Source organism: Gopherus flavomarginatus, chromosome 1 (genome assembly GCF_025201925.1).
Source record: "Gopherus flavomarginatus isolate rGopFla2 chromosome 1, rGopFla2.mat.asm, whole genome shotgun sequence".
NCBI lineage: Eukaryota > Metazoa > Chordata > Testudines > Testudinidae > Gopherus > Gopherus flavomarginatus.
This window is the reverse complement of record NC_066617.1, coordinates 15,949,373-15,963,532: the sequence shown is the minus strand read 5'-3', so window position 1 is coordinate 15,963,532 and position 14,160 is coordinate 15,949,373. Positions and strand designations below refer to the sequence as shown.

The 14,160-nt window shown below is 40.1% G+C and overlaps 1 protein-coding gene across 4 annotated transcripts in view; it reads left to right on the top strand.

The window, feature by feature from the left end:
* The window catches only part of UPF2 (UPF2 regulator of nonsense mediated mRNA decay), a 147,213-nt gene that overhangs the window by 121,438 nt on the left and 11,615 nt on the right, over nt 1–14,160 (top strand). For 3 of the 4 annotated variants that reach the window (XM_050936786.1, XM_050936788.1, XM_050936787.1), the window contains 2 exons: nt 214–355; nt 6,061–6,181. In XM_050936786.1, the coding sequence (XP_050792743.1) occupies nt 214–355; nt 6,061–6,181 (263 nt within the window). Of the gene's footprint in view, nt 1–213; nt 356–6,060; nt 6,186–14,160 lie in introns of those variants that run through there. The other variant, XM_050936789.1, reaches the window with a different exon arrangement.

Below are 14,160 nucleotides of genomic sequence, written 5' to 3'. Positions count from 1 at the left end.
TCTGCTTTTCTGAAGTCCAGGGTCCATATTCTTCTGCTCTCCTTTCTAGATGAAAGTATGGAACATACTTTTCCCCCAGAAACCTGTTCAGTAATGTCTATTTTCAGTGTTGTTCAGAAATAATAAAATTCAACTTAAGACATTTCTTATATAATCAGTCTCTTCGTTTTGTTCTTTGTAAAGTGTACTTGAAGTGATGATTTTTTCTTTCAGTTTAAGATCCTAAATGTGCCAATGTCTTCCCAACTTGCTGCCAACCACTGGAATCAACAACAGGCTGAGCAAGAGGAGAGAATGAGAATGAAAAAGCTCACTCTGGATATTAATGAACGGCAAGAACAAGAGGACTATCAAGGTATGAAATTTCAAAATAAAAGGGTTTTATTCCTAGAGAAATTAATTTATAAAAATTTAGTCCCAAGACGTGTCCTTGCTGCAACCAACTCCACTCTGCTGTATGCCTCAGCATGCACAATGCTGGTTGTCAGAACCCCTAGGAATTCTAGTGGAATGTGAAACCAGTACATACAGATTAGGTTAACGTTGCGGGGGAGGGTAATTATATTGCGCTGAGTTTTGAGTTCTTTTTATACGTCTTGAGATATAAAATTGTTACATTTAGGGCAATAATGCTAAAATAAGAAGTTTATATGATAATCTGTAGCCTAGCAACATGCTTCATTAGAGTTCCATGGTGTCTGTGCTGTCACCTGCAATGCAGTAGGAACAGGAACCAGTCAGGTGCAAGGAAAATGGATTGTGTGCAAGAAGGTGTGTTGTTAGATATTACAGTATACATATCTAAATGACTGCCTTGGCCTGGCTAATAGCAGTGATTGGTTCGTACTGACATTGTTGAAGTTGATGGAAATTTTATAATTTCTCCTGCATTTCAGCATTCTAAAGGAGGGTGTTTGACTATATTGTCAGGATAAATATTTTATACTAATTATGTATCTTTTAAAAATCAATTCATATTTAATTCGTGTTATTTAATAGACAAAATGAGGCCTATGAAGCAATCAGCAAATCAGATATAGCCCATATCCTAGTGAATTCAATGTGTTATGTCAGATTCCATTTTCCTTGGCATACTCTGATCATAACCAGGGCCAAACCTAATAAAGCAGATGATATTCTTAGTCCTAAATCACTTCTTTCCATTTAATACCTCCACAATTCTTCCTCTGTCATTCATAGAGGTGATTTCAATTTCAAAACTGAAACATAATATAAGCTGTTAGTAATAAAGCAGTAAGTCATATTTCTTTATTTGATAAATAATAGTGAACTGTAGTTTGTAAAATTGAAATTTTAAATTCAAAACAACCCTGTTAATCCAATAAAAGCCATGAAATACAAAACGTGTTTCAGAAGTCTGACGTGAGAAGCAAATTCAGTAAGCCTCTGTATCATATTTTTCCAGAAGCATAATAGCTGTGGAGCTCTGAAATTGTAAATAGAATACAGATTTTGTACAAACCATTTTAAACCTCCCAAACCGTTTAAAACTTCCTTTTGCCAGGGACCTCCTTGTTGCAAAGCCCAGATTGAAAATGAAGAAAGGTTTTTCATATTTTGGCAGTTTGAGTGCTGTGGTCACATTTTACACTACAACTCTTACCAAATTTTATATTGTGATGCTGTTTTTTCCTCATTATGTAGAGTTCGTAGTATTTTTATTTTTTTTAAGGTCAATACACGCATGGTTTTGGCATGATCGGTTTGTTGATTTGTATGGAGAATCTTTATAAATGTAATTCATTTAGGATAGGATTCTGTTGTGAGCTGTTAAGAATTGCACTTCTCATACAGGTTTCAGAGTAGCAGCCGTGTTAGTCTGTATCAGCAAAAAGAACAGGAGTACTTGTGGCACCTTAGAGACTAACAAATTTATTTGAGCATAAGCTTTCGTGGGCTACAGCCCACTTCATCAGATGCATAGAATGGAACACACAGTAAGAAGATATATATACATACAGAGAACATGAAAAGGTGGAAGTACACATACCCAACTGTAAGAGGCTAATTAAGAGAAGCTATCATCAGCAGGGGAGAAAAACTTTTGAAGTGATAATCAAGATGGCCCATTTCGGATATTTGACACAGTAAATCAATAAAGGACCTCAATGTTATGGTGGATGAATGAAACTGGTTACTGGTGCCATTTGTTAGTAAAGAGTGATCATTTTTTTTCATTTTCTCATGAATATTCCCATTTGGCATATTTAAGAAGGAAAGCAGCAGTAATAGATTTACAATAGCAAGTGAATATGGCAAATGTCTCTGGTTCTTCTTTTCTGTGTTGATTTTTCTACCACTGCTTTGTACTAGGATTTTGTTCATAACAAAGACAGATAAAAGGACAAGTCAGTTTTGTAGGCCCAAAATGACACCTTTAATCTGTTTGCAAAGTCCATATTATTCACTCTTTTCTGTCATATTTTTATAAACTAATGCATTAGCTTACTATTCTTGATGAGTTAACCTTAGAATAACAATCTTCTGTGTGTGTGTAGTGGAGGGGAGTATAGCAGATTTCAGGTTCAAGCTTCTGAAGGATTACTGGAACCAGTAAGGGGAGAGAAATTTTTAAATGTTACCCAAAAAATCTCAGCATTGTCTAAAGTCTACATGTACATTTTTCTAATAGGAATAGGCTAGCTAATAACCCACGTCTGCTAAATAAATTAACAAATGAAGCCTGTAAAACTGCCTACTTTAATTTAAAAAAAATTCTATTTAGTTTTTAAAATGTCAAAGTAGTAATTTAGAATTGAGAATTCTCTAATATAGATTAGAGTCTTCCTGTTTGTGTTCCTACAATTCTCATCTGAAAAACAAGGTTGGGTAATACTCAAAATAGCTGATGCCATGTGGTGAACCCATTAAAATTTGTCCTTATTCCTCACCTGCTCTCTCCCAGTACCCAGTCTGCTTTCATTATTTTTCCTTATCTCAGTGCCGGTTGTACTCCACAACACCTGCACCCTCTTAACACCTGGGCTGAGAGGTGCAAACACAATATTTCTAGTTGCTGGCTGTCTGCCTTTCATTCGCTCTCCTCAATTCATATTATCCCCAAGCTGTTCCCTGCCACAATGTGTCCATCCTGATAGCCAGAACTGTGCTTTGTATCTGAGGGATATGGAACGTGGGGGAACAAGGTCATTGTGGGGACACTAAATGAATTCTTTGCATCTTGTCTTCACTGCAAATGACATGAGGGAGATTCCCACACCTGAGCTATCCTTTTTAAGTGACAGATCTGAGGAACTGTCCCAGATTCAGGTGTCAATAGAGGAGGTTTTGGAACAAATTGATGAACAGTAATAAGTCACCAGGACCAGATGGTATTCACCCAAGAGTTCTGAAGGAATTCTAATATGATATTGCAGAACTAGTAGCTGTGGTATGTAACCCATCGCTTAAATCAGCCTCTGTATCAGATGACTGGAGGATAACTAATGTAATGCTGACTCTTTTTTAAAAGGATCCCAAGGTAATCCTAGCAATTAAAGGCCAGTAAACGTAACTTCAGTACCAGGCAAATTGGTTGAAACTGTAGCAAAGAACAAAATGATCAGACATACAGATGAACATAATATATTGGGAAGAGTCTACATGGCTTTTGTAAATGGAAATTATGCCTCACCAGTCTGTTAGAATTCTTAGAGAATATCAGCAAGTTTGTGGACAAGGATGATCTAGGTAATAAAGTGTACTTATACTTTCAGAAAGCCTTTGACAAGGTCCTTCACCGAAGGCTCTTAAGGAAACTAGGCAGTCATGGGATAAAAGGCAAGATCTCACGGATCAGTAACTAGTTAAAAGATAGGAAACAAAGAGTAGGAATACATGGTCAGTTTTCACAAATGGAGAGAGATAAATAGTGGGTCCCCACAAGGATCTGGACTGGTATCTGTTCTGTTCAACATATTCATAAATGATTTGGAAAAGGAGGTGAACAGTAAGGTGGTCAAATTTGAAGACAATACAAAATTACTCAAAATAGTTAAGTCCAAAGCTGACTCTGAAACGTTACAAAGAGATCTTGCTAACTTGGTGACTGGAAAACAAAATGTCAGATGAAATGCAGTGTTAATGGCAAAGTAATGCCTTTTGGAAAGTATAATCCCAACTATACATACAAAATGATGGGGTCCAAATAACTTGTTTTCATTCAGAATAGAGATAGTTGGATAGTTCTCTGAAAACATGTGCTCAGTGTACAGTGGCAGACACAGAATGTTGAAATCATTAGGAAGGGGATAGATGAGAAGACAGAAGATATCAGAATGCCACTGTATAAATCCATGGTACACCCCATCTTGAATACTGCATATAGTTCTGGTCACTCCATCTCAAAAAAGTTATATTAGAATTGGAAAAAGTATAGAGAAGGGCAAAAAAAAATTATGAAGGTTATGGAACAGCTTCCATGGGAAGCGAGATTAAAAAGACTGGAACTGTTCAGCTCAGAAAAAAGATGATTAAGGGCAGATATAATAGAGGTCTGTAAACTGAAAAGTGCAGAGAAAGTGAAGAAGGAAGTGTCTTTTACCGCTTCACATAATACAGGAACCGGGAGGGGTCACACAATGAAATTGATAGGAAGCATATTTAAAACAGACATAAGGAAGAACTTCTTCACACAATCCACAGTCAACCTGTGGAACTTTTTGCCTGGGGATGTTGTGAAGGCCAAAAGTATAACTGGGTTTTAAAAAGAATTCGATGAGTTTATGGACTATAGATACATCAGTGGCTATTAGCCAAGATGGTCAGGATACAACACCATGCTCTGGGTGTCCCAAATGTCTCACTTCCTGAAGCTGAGACTGGACAAGTGACCTGGATCATTCAGTATTCTGTTTATTCCTTCTGAAACATCTGGCACTGGCTGCGGTTGGAAGACAAGATACTGATGTAGATAGGCCATTGGTTTGGCACAGTATGGCCGTTCTTATGGATACCATGGTTTAATAACCAGTCACTACCAAATCCTCCTCCAAAACTGGATGTTTCATACATTAATCTCTGATAAAACATTTAAAATAATAATTTTGTACTAAATTGGCAAGGTGGCGCATCATACTCTCTGAACTTCCCTCTTTTGTAAACATGATGAAATCTCATTAATTTACTTTAGTTTTCATTACTATAACCAGTGCAAAACTCTACCAGTACACTGCAAAGTAGTTTCTAGCAGATGCTGGACATGTCTTGAATGAGATTACCAGAGATTAGAGAACCAGACAGAGCAGACTTTCGAGAGTAATCTAATTAACAGCTTAGTCCACTTTTCCCCTTTTTTATTCCATCTGTTCATGTTTGCTGAGCAATGCATATCCTTGCACAGGTGGACTGTCAGAAGTGCTTTCAATTAAACATATTCATGTACCACTAACTCATGGTCTATGAAGGCAGACTCACCATGGTTTGCTAATAAAGACACAGGTTATCAAATTAAACAGCCATTTTACTTTAGCTGCTCAGAAGTCTACTCTAGTCAAGTTAATTATTTCTCTCTCCTTGTACAAAGAAAGTTTAGCTGAATGATTTTTAAGTGCTTAAGTGGCAGCTGCCTTTTGCAGTTATTGTTACTTCTGGGTAGTTTTTAGGGGTATCCCCTTATAGCACTGCAGTGGTCCAGTATCAAGTGTCATAGAAGTGAATGACTAAGGCAGGTTCCAGTATCGGAAAGAAAAGGTCAGAGCTTTCTTACCAAGTATGAATGATGAAAAGCACTACTGGCAACTGCTCCTATCTGAGCATCCAGCAGCAGCTGGAAATCAGAGTACACATCACAGCATAGCTTGGAAATATCAAAACTGTCTATGCAATTTAAAAAATGTTTTTAAAAGAATGTTATGGACATGAGTTGGCTGCCCTGAGGAAAGTTTTGCCCACAAATATATGAAAGTATGAATCAGTGTTTTTTAATAATTGGTTTATAAGCATTTCAGAAGTGCGTGTTACTACACTATTTAGTCTGTGTAAATTCCACTTAATAAAAAAGAGGCAAAAACTGTTTAACCTTTTTATATGAAATTACAGAGATGTTACAGTCTCTGGCACAGCGTCCAGCTCCAGCAAATACTAATCGTGAACGGCGGCCTCGTTACCAGCATCCGAAGGGAGCACCTAATGCAGATCTAATCTTTAAAACTGGTGGGAGGTAAGACAACCGTTCTTTAAAGTTGTTAATTCTGTTTCTAAGTAAGTTCCAGCATAACAAAAAGTTAATTATCTATGCACTGAAATTAAGCTGTTTCCATTTAAAGTAATGTTATTCTATCAACTATTAAAATAGTTGGCAGGTTAGTTTTATGTTTTGGTTGTCCGATGACCATAGTATATCCCAGGAGAGAGTTGGGAGAGTGCCAGGGCATCCTGATTTAATTGTTACATTGTAATCAAAGCTTGTACCATTGGCATCAGAAGAAAAGGTGTAGTTCTTTATTTTCACACAGAAAGTGGGCAGGAAGGAAGTTGAAAACTTCTTTAAGGATTCTAATGTAATTGTGGCTCTTTCAACTCTGTAAGCTTGAAACACTCAATTTTGTATTTTCATAAATGGAAGAAAAACAGAGGGACAGAGATTCCACTGTAAATTCATTTCATTTGTAGCTTGGTGGACACATACTGAAAAGCAATATTGGAATGAAAAGAGCTATTCCAGATTGTCATTTCAGGGTCTAGAATCTAGATGAGTTAGAGGCTAATTGACGTAGTCTTAAACATTATAGTAAAGCAGAGAGTTTCTGATCTTGATGTCACAGGAGAAAAACAATATATTTATGAATTCTTTTATCTCAAGAGTACAATGGAGATGATCCCAAGAAGGGTAGCAAAAAATGGTTAGAGACATGATGTGGTGGGCTTTCGTATGCCAAAACGCTTCTAAAACCTGGGATGAGCTAATCTGGTAATAAGAGTAAGTGCTGAATTACATAACATTTTAATTAAAACCAAATGGGAGCTGCTGTTAATCTTCTGTAATGGGAAAACAAGAGGGCACAAAAATTGAGGTAAAAATATTTGTATATAGTACAGTGTCATCTTTACATTTTTTTGAGGCAGGGAAGTAAATAAATCTTCCTCTGTTTTGTAAAATACTGTCTGTTTTCAGTGCAGTGTGAATTAGGATTTTTCAGTGCTGCAGGAAGAAGTTGAGGCAAGTAGTTCAGTTTAATTTAAAAACTGATTATATACATTTAAGTGTAACATTTACAGTTTTGTAAAATGGAGGAAAAAGGTACAGAGCACATTGAACTTCCTGATGAGAAGGAAGGAAGGAATTTCCCCCGTGGTTTATGAAGATCTACAGTTGGCCAGGTGAATTATGGGATGGGTTTGATCTTCTCTGAAGCATCCAGACGTGGCCCAGTCAAAGGCAACGGTCTTGGACTAGACACACCAGTGATCAGGCACAATAAGTCAGAGCTGTTCCAACGCATCTTGTTGAGTAGAAATTGAAGCTCTTGAAACTCCAGAGGCTGGTGACCAATTTTCCAGAGAACAAATCCGCAGTTTGTTTGAGTAGGTTCGTTAAAAAAGCAAAACCTCCTTTTTACTTAGAATTTCAGACTCCTACCATCTCCTACCAAAAAAAGTTTGTAAATGGCTTTTATAATTAATTAACAGATAAAAAGGGCATGGTAGAACTTTGTTGTGTGGAAGCAGCCATGCTTCTGTGAGGTGGAAGGAGTTTTTTTCTCACTGAAACCAACATGAGATAAGACAATTTAGCACCCCTTCCTGAAGCAAGTTTCAACATATATCTGCAATTTGTGTTGGCAGAGAATAAACATAGTTTGTTTTTCAATTACCTTGTTTTTGCCTTACCTCATACTGGCTTGTCTTCATTGCAGAGTTAACTCAAGTGTCTCTCCAAAACAAAGTCCTGCCCCACACACATTTAAAGTCGAGTGTGAAGATGCTTTTAACTTGACTTGGCTGTCCTCTCAGGGTATAGGGTACAGGTCAGGTTAGATCATCTCATCGTAATACAATCACCTGTAATTGACTGTAAATGCATCCAACGAAGCTCATGCTCCAATACATCTGTTAGTCTATAAGGTGCCACAGGACTCTTTGCTGCTTTTACAGGTTCAGACTAACACGGCTACCCCTCTGATACTTGTAATTGACTGTAAATTAAATTGCTCTGTGTAGCTTGATTGTTAATTCAGTGTGGCCACTCTCAATCTGGAATGTAGGTAATTTGAGTTAACTCTGTAGTGAAGACATAAACTGGTGGTAGTTTTTCTCCATGCATGTAGAAAACACATCTGTACGCACAGACTGCCCTGCCTGGTGTGCACCTCGTTGATCTGCTTCCTCCTTTTTTCACACACTGATTACTTTACCTTTATTAACTGAAAAAAAGCTCATGTCTTGTGTTGAGTCCTATAGGCCAATAATCTCACAAGCTTCATTTGGTAATACTTTTCAATTGGAAGTTTTAGGTTTCCGTTGCGTTCCTTCTCCTTTCCTTGGGCCCTTAGAGATAAAGTATCTAAAGTCCCCTCTGTCCCTCCTCCAGAATAGTGTTGTTTGGTTTTAAACTTGATCTCCATAAACTTTTAAAATACACTCTGACACTTTCCAAAGAAACAACAATCAACTAACTCTGACTCACTGAGGCAAAGCCTACACTACAAAGTTAAGTCAACTTAATTTAAATCGACATGTCTACTTCAGTAATTGTGGGTCAGGCATGTTCACACCACGCTCACTGTCTAGGTGGAGCGTGTCTTCACTAGTAGCACTTGCATCAATGCACAGAGCAGTACACTGTGGATAGCTCTGCCACAGTGCAACTAGCTGCAGGGGCTTTTGGGAAGGGCTTGCAATGCCTCATGAGACCAAAACATTGTTGCAGGGTGGAATGGGAACGTGGCTTTGACCTCCCATAATGAAGTTTCCTCCCTTCTCTCCTCTGATATCAATGGCAAACAACTCATACTTTTTTGTGCCTATTTTCGAGAAGTATGGACTCTGCTCAGCTGTACCCTCTTGTGAGCATTACAAACACCTCTCGCCTTATCCTGCGGTATTTCCAGAGCAGAGACAGGAGGCACCACGTGAAACATTTCAATGTTCTTCAGGCAGCCCTGCTGCAAGCCGTAGAACGAAACAATTCCCGATTGTTGCTGGCAGTTGCGCAGCAGCTGAGCATGGTGGAGCACTGGTTCTGTTCCCAGGAAACAAGCACTGACTGCTGGGATCGCATTGTTATGTAGTTATGGGATGATGAGCAATGGGTGCAGAACTTTTGAATGCGGAAGGCCACTTTCCAGGAACTGTGTGAAGCGCTTCCCCCAGCCCTGAAATGCAGCAACACAAAAATGAGACCTGCTCTGACAGTGGAGAAGCGAGTGGCGATCACTCTGTGGAAACTTGCAATTCCAGACTGCTTTTACCGATCAGTGGGGAATCAATTCGGAGTTCGTAAATCCACCATGGGAGCAGTTGTGATCCAAGTTTGCAGGGCCATTAATGAACTTCTGCTAAAAAGGCTAGTGACTCTGGTATATAGTGGATGGTTTTGCTGCATTGGGGTTCTTTAACTGCAGTGGGGCGATAAATGGCATGCATATCCCTATCTTGGCACCAGACCACCTCACCAAAGAGAACATAAACTGTAAGGGATACTTTTCAATGGTGTTGCAAGTGCTGATGGATTACGGGGTATTTCACTGACACCAGTGTGGGATGGTCAGGAAAGGTGCATGATGTGTGCCTCTTTAGGAGCACAGGTCTGTTCTGAAAGCTGTAATCAGGGACTTCCTTTCCAGATTGCAAAACAGCCATTGATGACATAGAAATGCCAATAGTGATCCTGAGAGACCCAGCCTACCACTTGCTCCATCGGCTCCTGAAGCCGTACACCAGCCATCTGCACAGCAGTAAGGAGTGGTTCAACAATAGGCTGAGCAAGGACAGAATGGTGGTGACATGTGCCTTTGGCATGTGTAAAGGGTCATTTGCACAGTTTGCATACTGGGTTAGACCTCCATGAAAGCAATATCCCCATTGTTATCACGGCACGCCCTGTGCTCCATAATATCTGTGAGGCAAAGGGAGAGAAGTTTCCGTATGAGTGTGGTATGGAGGCATAAAGGCTGGCAGGTAATTTTGAGCAGCCAGCTACTAGGGCAATAAGAAGAGCCCAGCAAGGAGCTCTGCAACTCCGGGAGGCTTTGGACACCTGTTTCAGTAATGAGCCACACCACTGTTCACCTCCCTGGTCTTCTGGTACACCTGCCGAAGTTCTTTGCATCTGACGAAGTGGGTATTCACCCACGAAAGCTCATGCTCCAAAACCTCTGTTAGTCTATAAGGTGCCACAGAACTCTTTGCTGCTTTTACAGATCCAGACTAACACAGCTACCCCTCTGATATTTGATATTCACACGACACTTCCTCATGTCCCTGGTGCATCGCTTCTTCACCATGCCCTGCACAATCTTTTTGTAGATGTCAGTGTTTCTACAGCTGAATTGGAGCTGTGCCTGCACAGACTCTTCTCCCCACAGACCAATACGGTCCCACCACCTTCTGTGTACTCCAGGCTGGACAATGTTTACGGCTCTGAGTCACCATGAGCAGCTGGGCTGCCAAGCTTTCCATGCTGATCAAACTGGAAATGAGAGGAGGGGGATAGCTCAGTGGTTTGAGCATTGGCCTGCTAAATCCAGGGTTGTGAGTTCAGTCCTTGAGGGGGCCATTTAGGCATCTGGGGCAAAAATCTGTCTGTGGATTGGTCCTGCTTTGAGTAGGGGGTTGGACTAGATGACCTTGTGAAGTGCCTTCCAACCCTGATGTTCTATGATTCTAGAAGTTCCTGGGGCTTCAGAAGGGGAGAGGCTGCTTCCTGTGTACCTGGTTGCTGTGCAGCAGAGTTGAAAAGGATCTCCAGAGCAGTCACAGCAGACATGGCTGGCCCTAGGCCAAATGGCACCCTTGGCAAGGAGCATCTTTGGCAGCCCCCTTTCGTTTGTTAAACTTTTGAATACCTTATTTTTTATTGCATTTGTAGCCCATTTCACAACTTTGATGCACAATTTGCATATATGATTTATTACTGTCATATAAGATGATAAATTTGCACGCTAGAATCTGTAAATCTGTTTTTATTCATGCCACATATAAGCAAATTAAAAGACATTTATTTCTTCTAAGCTTATAGAAGCTTCTTAATTTTTAAGAATAACTGAAATATACTAACATCAAGAAATTGAACTGTGCACCAACATTGGATGGACCAGTATTAAATAGTGTTAACATAGGTGACAACCTTAGAAAGTTAACCTTAGTCCTTTTATTCAGAAGTTCACTTTTCTCACCTTTGCCTTCATGAACTGAAGCACAGTGTTAAAGAGATCCAAAGACTGGCCAACGACATTTTCAAGCAATAAAATAGCAAGCAATGTCAGTCTTGTCAGCCATGGTTGATCAAAGATGTGTTTTAATGAGGCTGAGATTTGAAAAGCTGTGCTCTGCATTCTCAGCTGTGACCAGCAGTGTGAACAGAATTCTCAAAGTTATCCACACATTAGGAAAAGTATCTTTCAGTTCTGCTTCATGAACGAATTGAAGAACTTGGAGTGGAGAGTGCTACCTGTGTTGCAAACTGTCACAGATGTTGTCCTATTCGACATAGAGGTCTTTATCATTGATGTCAGAGCATTCCCCATGTATCAGCATCTGGTGAAGGTCCATAGAATTGTTCAATCATTTTTCTGTATACCAGCAGCTTACTAAGGTCATTCAGAAAACCCCACGTCTTTTCGTGGTGCTTCATTTGTCCAAACCTTTCTTCAGTGGACACTCAAGCATTGTCAATGAGCAAGCAAAAAAACTTCATCTCGAATTTTTCTTCTGAGCTTCCCATCACCTCATCTGTGCTGTCATAACAAAACTCTCTCTTCTTCCAGTAAATACAAGTTTCCGTGAAGACAGGCTCACTTCTAAGTTTCCGCCATTTCTTTGGTAGCAGTGATGGCATCTTCAAATCCATTGTCTTTGTAGGCCACAATGAAATCAAGGCAGTTTCTCATCAAAGTAGTAGCATTTGCGATGTCCATTGACTGAGTTTGTAGTGCCTTGCTTACGACATTTACTTGGAACAGGATATTATGCCAAACCACAATTGAGATCAGAAATTTGAAGTCAGTGATCTAGTTTGCCAGGCTTTGCGCCTTGTGTTGGATTCTGGCTTCGGCTTTACTCGACTGTGCCAGTTCCTTCAGGGCATCATAAACCTCAATCACTTGGTACCTCGCTGGCCTTATGTGTCAGTGAGGCTCTCCCAGCGAGTGTCATTTAGTGGCTTCACAGTCAGATTTGTGTCATTGTCCATAAGGATCTTCCACCTGATAGCTGATGCTGAAAACAGGACGTATATCCTTTGCAGTACTCCGAAGAGAGAGACTGAATCTAAAGATGATGATGCTGCATCTGCCATAACCCGGTTGAGAATGGCTGCCTCAAAGCATGAAGAAAGCTCTTGGATTCAGTGCAAGGATCCTTGCCTGGACACCACTGTTTCTTCCCTTTTATGTTGATGTCGTTGTCGTAGCCTTGGCCACTGCAGTCCTGAAGCTTTATTTTATTCTCATTCAAAACGTTCATAAACAGTCTGTTAGGCCTTTTCCAGTAGTCGTCCACAGACTGGAAACAGATAAAGCATTCCTTTACTTGGATACAACCATCCTCGTGTCATAACATTTTTTCCCAGATCTGGACCTTAGCGTCCAAAATATGGGTGTTAGCATGAAAATCTCCAAGCTTAGTTACCAGCTTGGACCTGGTAATTGCTGCCACCAGCTAGGAATTATACAGTGCCTAGCTCACTGTGGTCTCCCCAAAACCTTCCCTGGGGGACCCCCAAGACTCAGATTCCTTGAGTCTCACAACAAAAGGGAATAAACTATTTCCCTTCCCCCTCCTCCCCTCCAGGTGTTCCCTCCCTGGGTTCCTGGAGAGAAATACAGAAGCAAACTCCGTGAATCTAAACAAAGGGATTCTACCCTCCCTGTTTCCAGTCCTGGAAACACAAGTACCGAGAGAGCTAATCTCTCTTCCCCCTCCCCCAGAGGGTATGCAAAGTCAGGCTTAGTAAATCTAACACAAAGAGATTTTCCCCCTGACTTCTTCCTCCCACCAGTTCCCTGGTGAGCTGCAGACTCAATTCCCTGGAGTCCCCACTAAAGAAAAACTCCAACAGGTCTTAAAAAGAAAGCTTTATATAAAAAGAATGAAAAAAGGGACATAAAAGGATCTCTGTAATAAGGTGACAATGTACAGGGTCAATTGCTTAAAGGAAAAAAATGAATAAACAGCCTTATCCAAAAAGAATACAGTTTAACACATTCCAGCAACTACACACATGTAAATACAAAAGAAAACAATATAAACCTATTGTCTTACTATCCTTGTACTTACAACTTGGAAACAGAAGATTAGAAAGCCTGGAGATAGAAAAATCACTCTCAGAGCCGAGAGAAAAGAGAGACCAAGAACAAAGGACTCGCCCTCAAAACTTCTCTCCACCCAGATTTGAAAAAGTCTTGTTTCCTGATTGGTCCTCTGGTCAGGTGTTTGGTTCCCTGTGTTAACCCTTTACAGGTAAAAAAACATTAACCCTTAGCTATCTGTTTATGACACCTCGTCATCAACAAATCTTACTGTAAATGACATTTTTTTCACTGATTGTCAGCAGTGCAGTCCACTGTTAAGGTGTAGTACTTCACTTTACTGAACCGCATCAGTGTTATCAAGCACCTTCCTTGCCATAAGGTCAATCAATTTGTTTTTCTATTCTATTTTCCCTTTTGTTGCTAACAACAAAAACAGCACACCAACCCCAGACGGTTACCTAAGTTGCCTGGCCCTATATCCAGCCCTGACAGTGGAGCATTGTGGGGCATATCTTGGAGGTCAGTTCAGTTGACGTACACAAAGCTGCATCTACGCTGCCTCTCTTATCAACCCATCAACATCAAATTAAGCGCTACGCCTCTTGCGGAAGTGGAGTAATTGAGTCAACGTAACAGACGAGTTAGATCGGCAGAAGGGACTTGGTAATGTAGTTGCATACGTTATTATGTCGGCATTAGGCTGCTTCCGTCGACCTAAGTTGTAGAC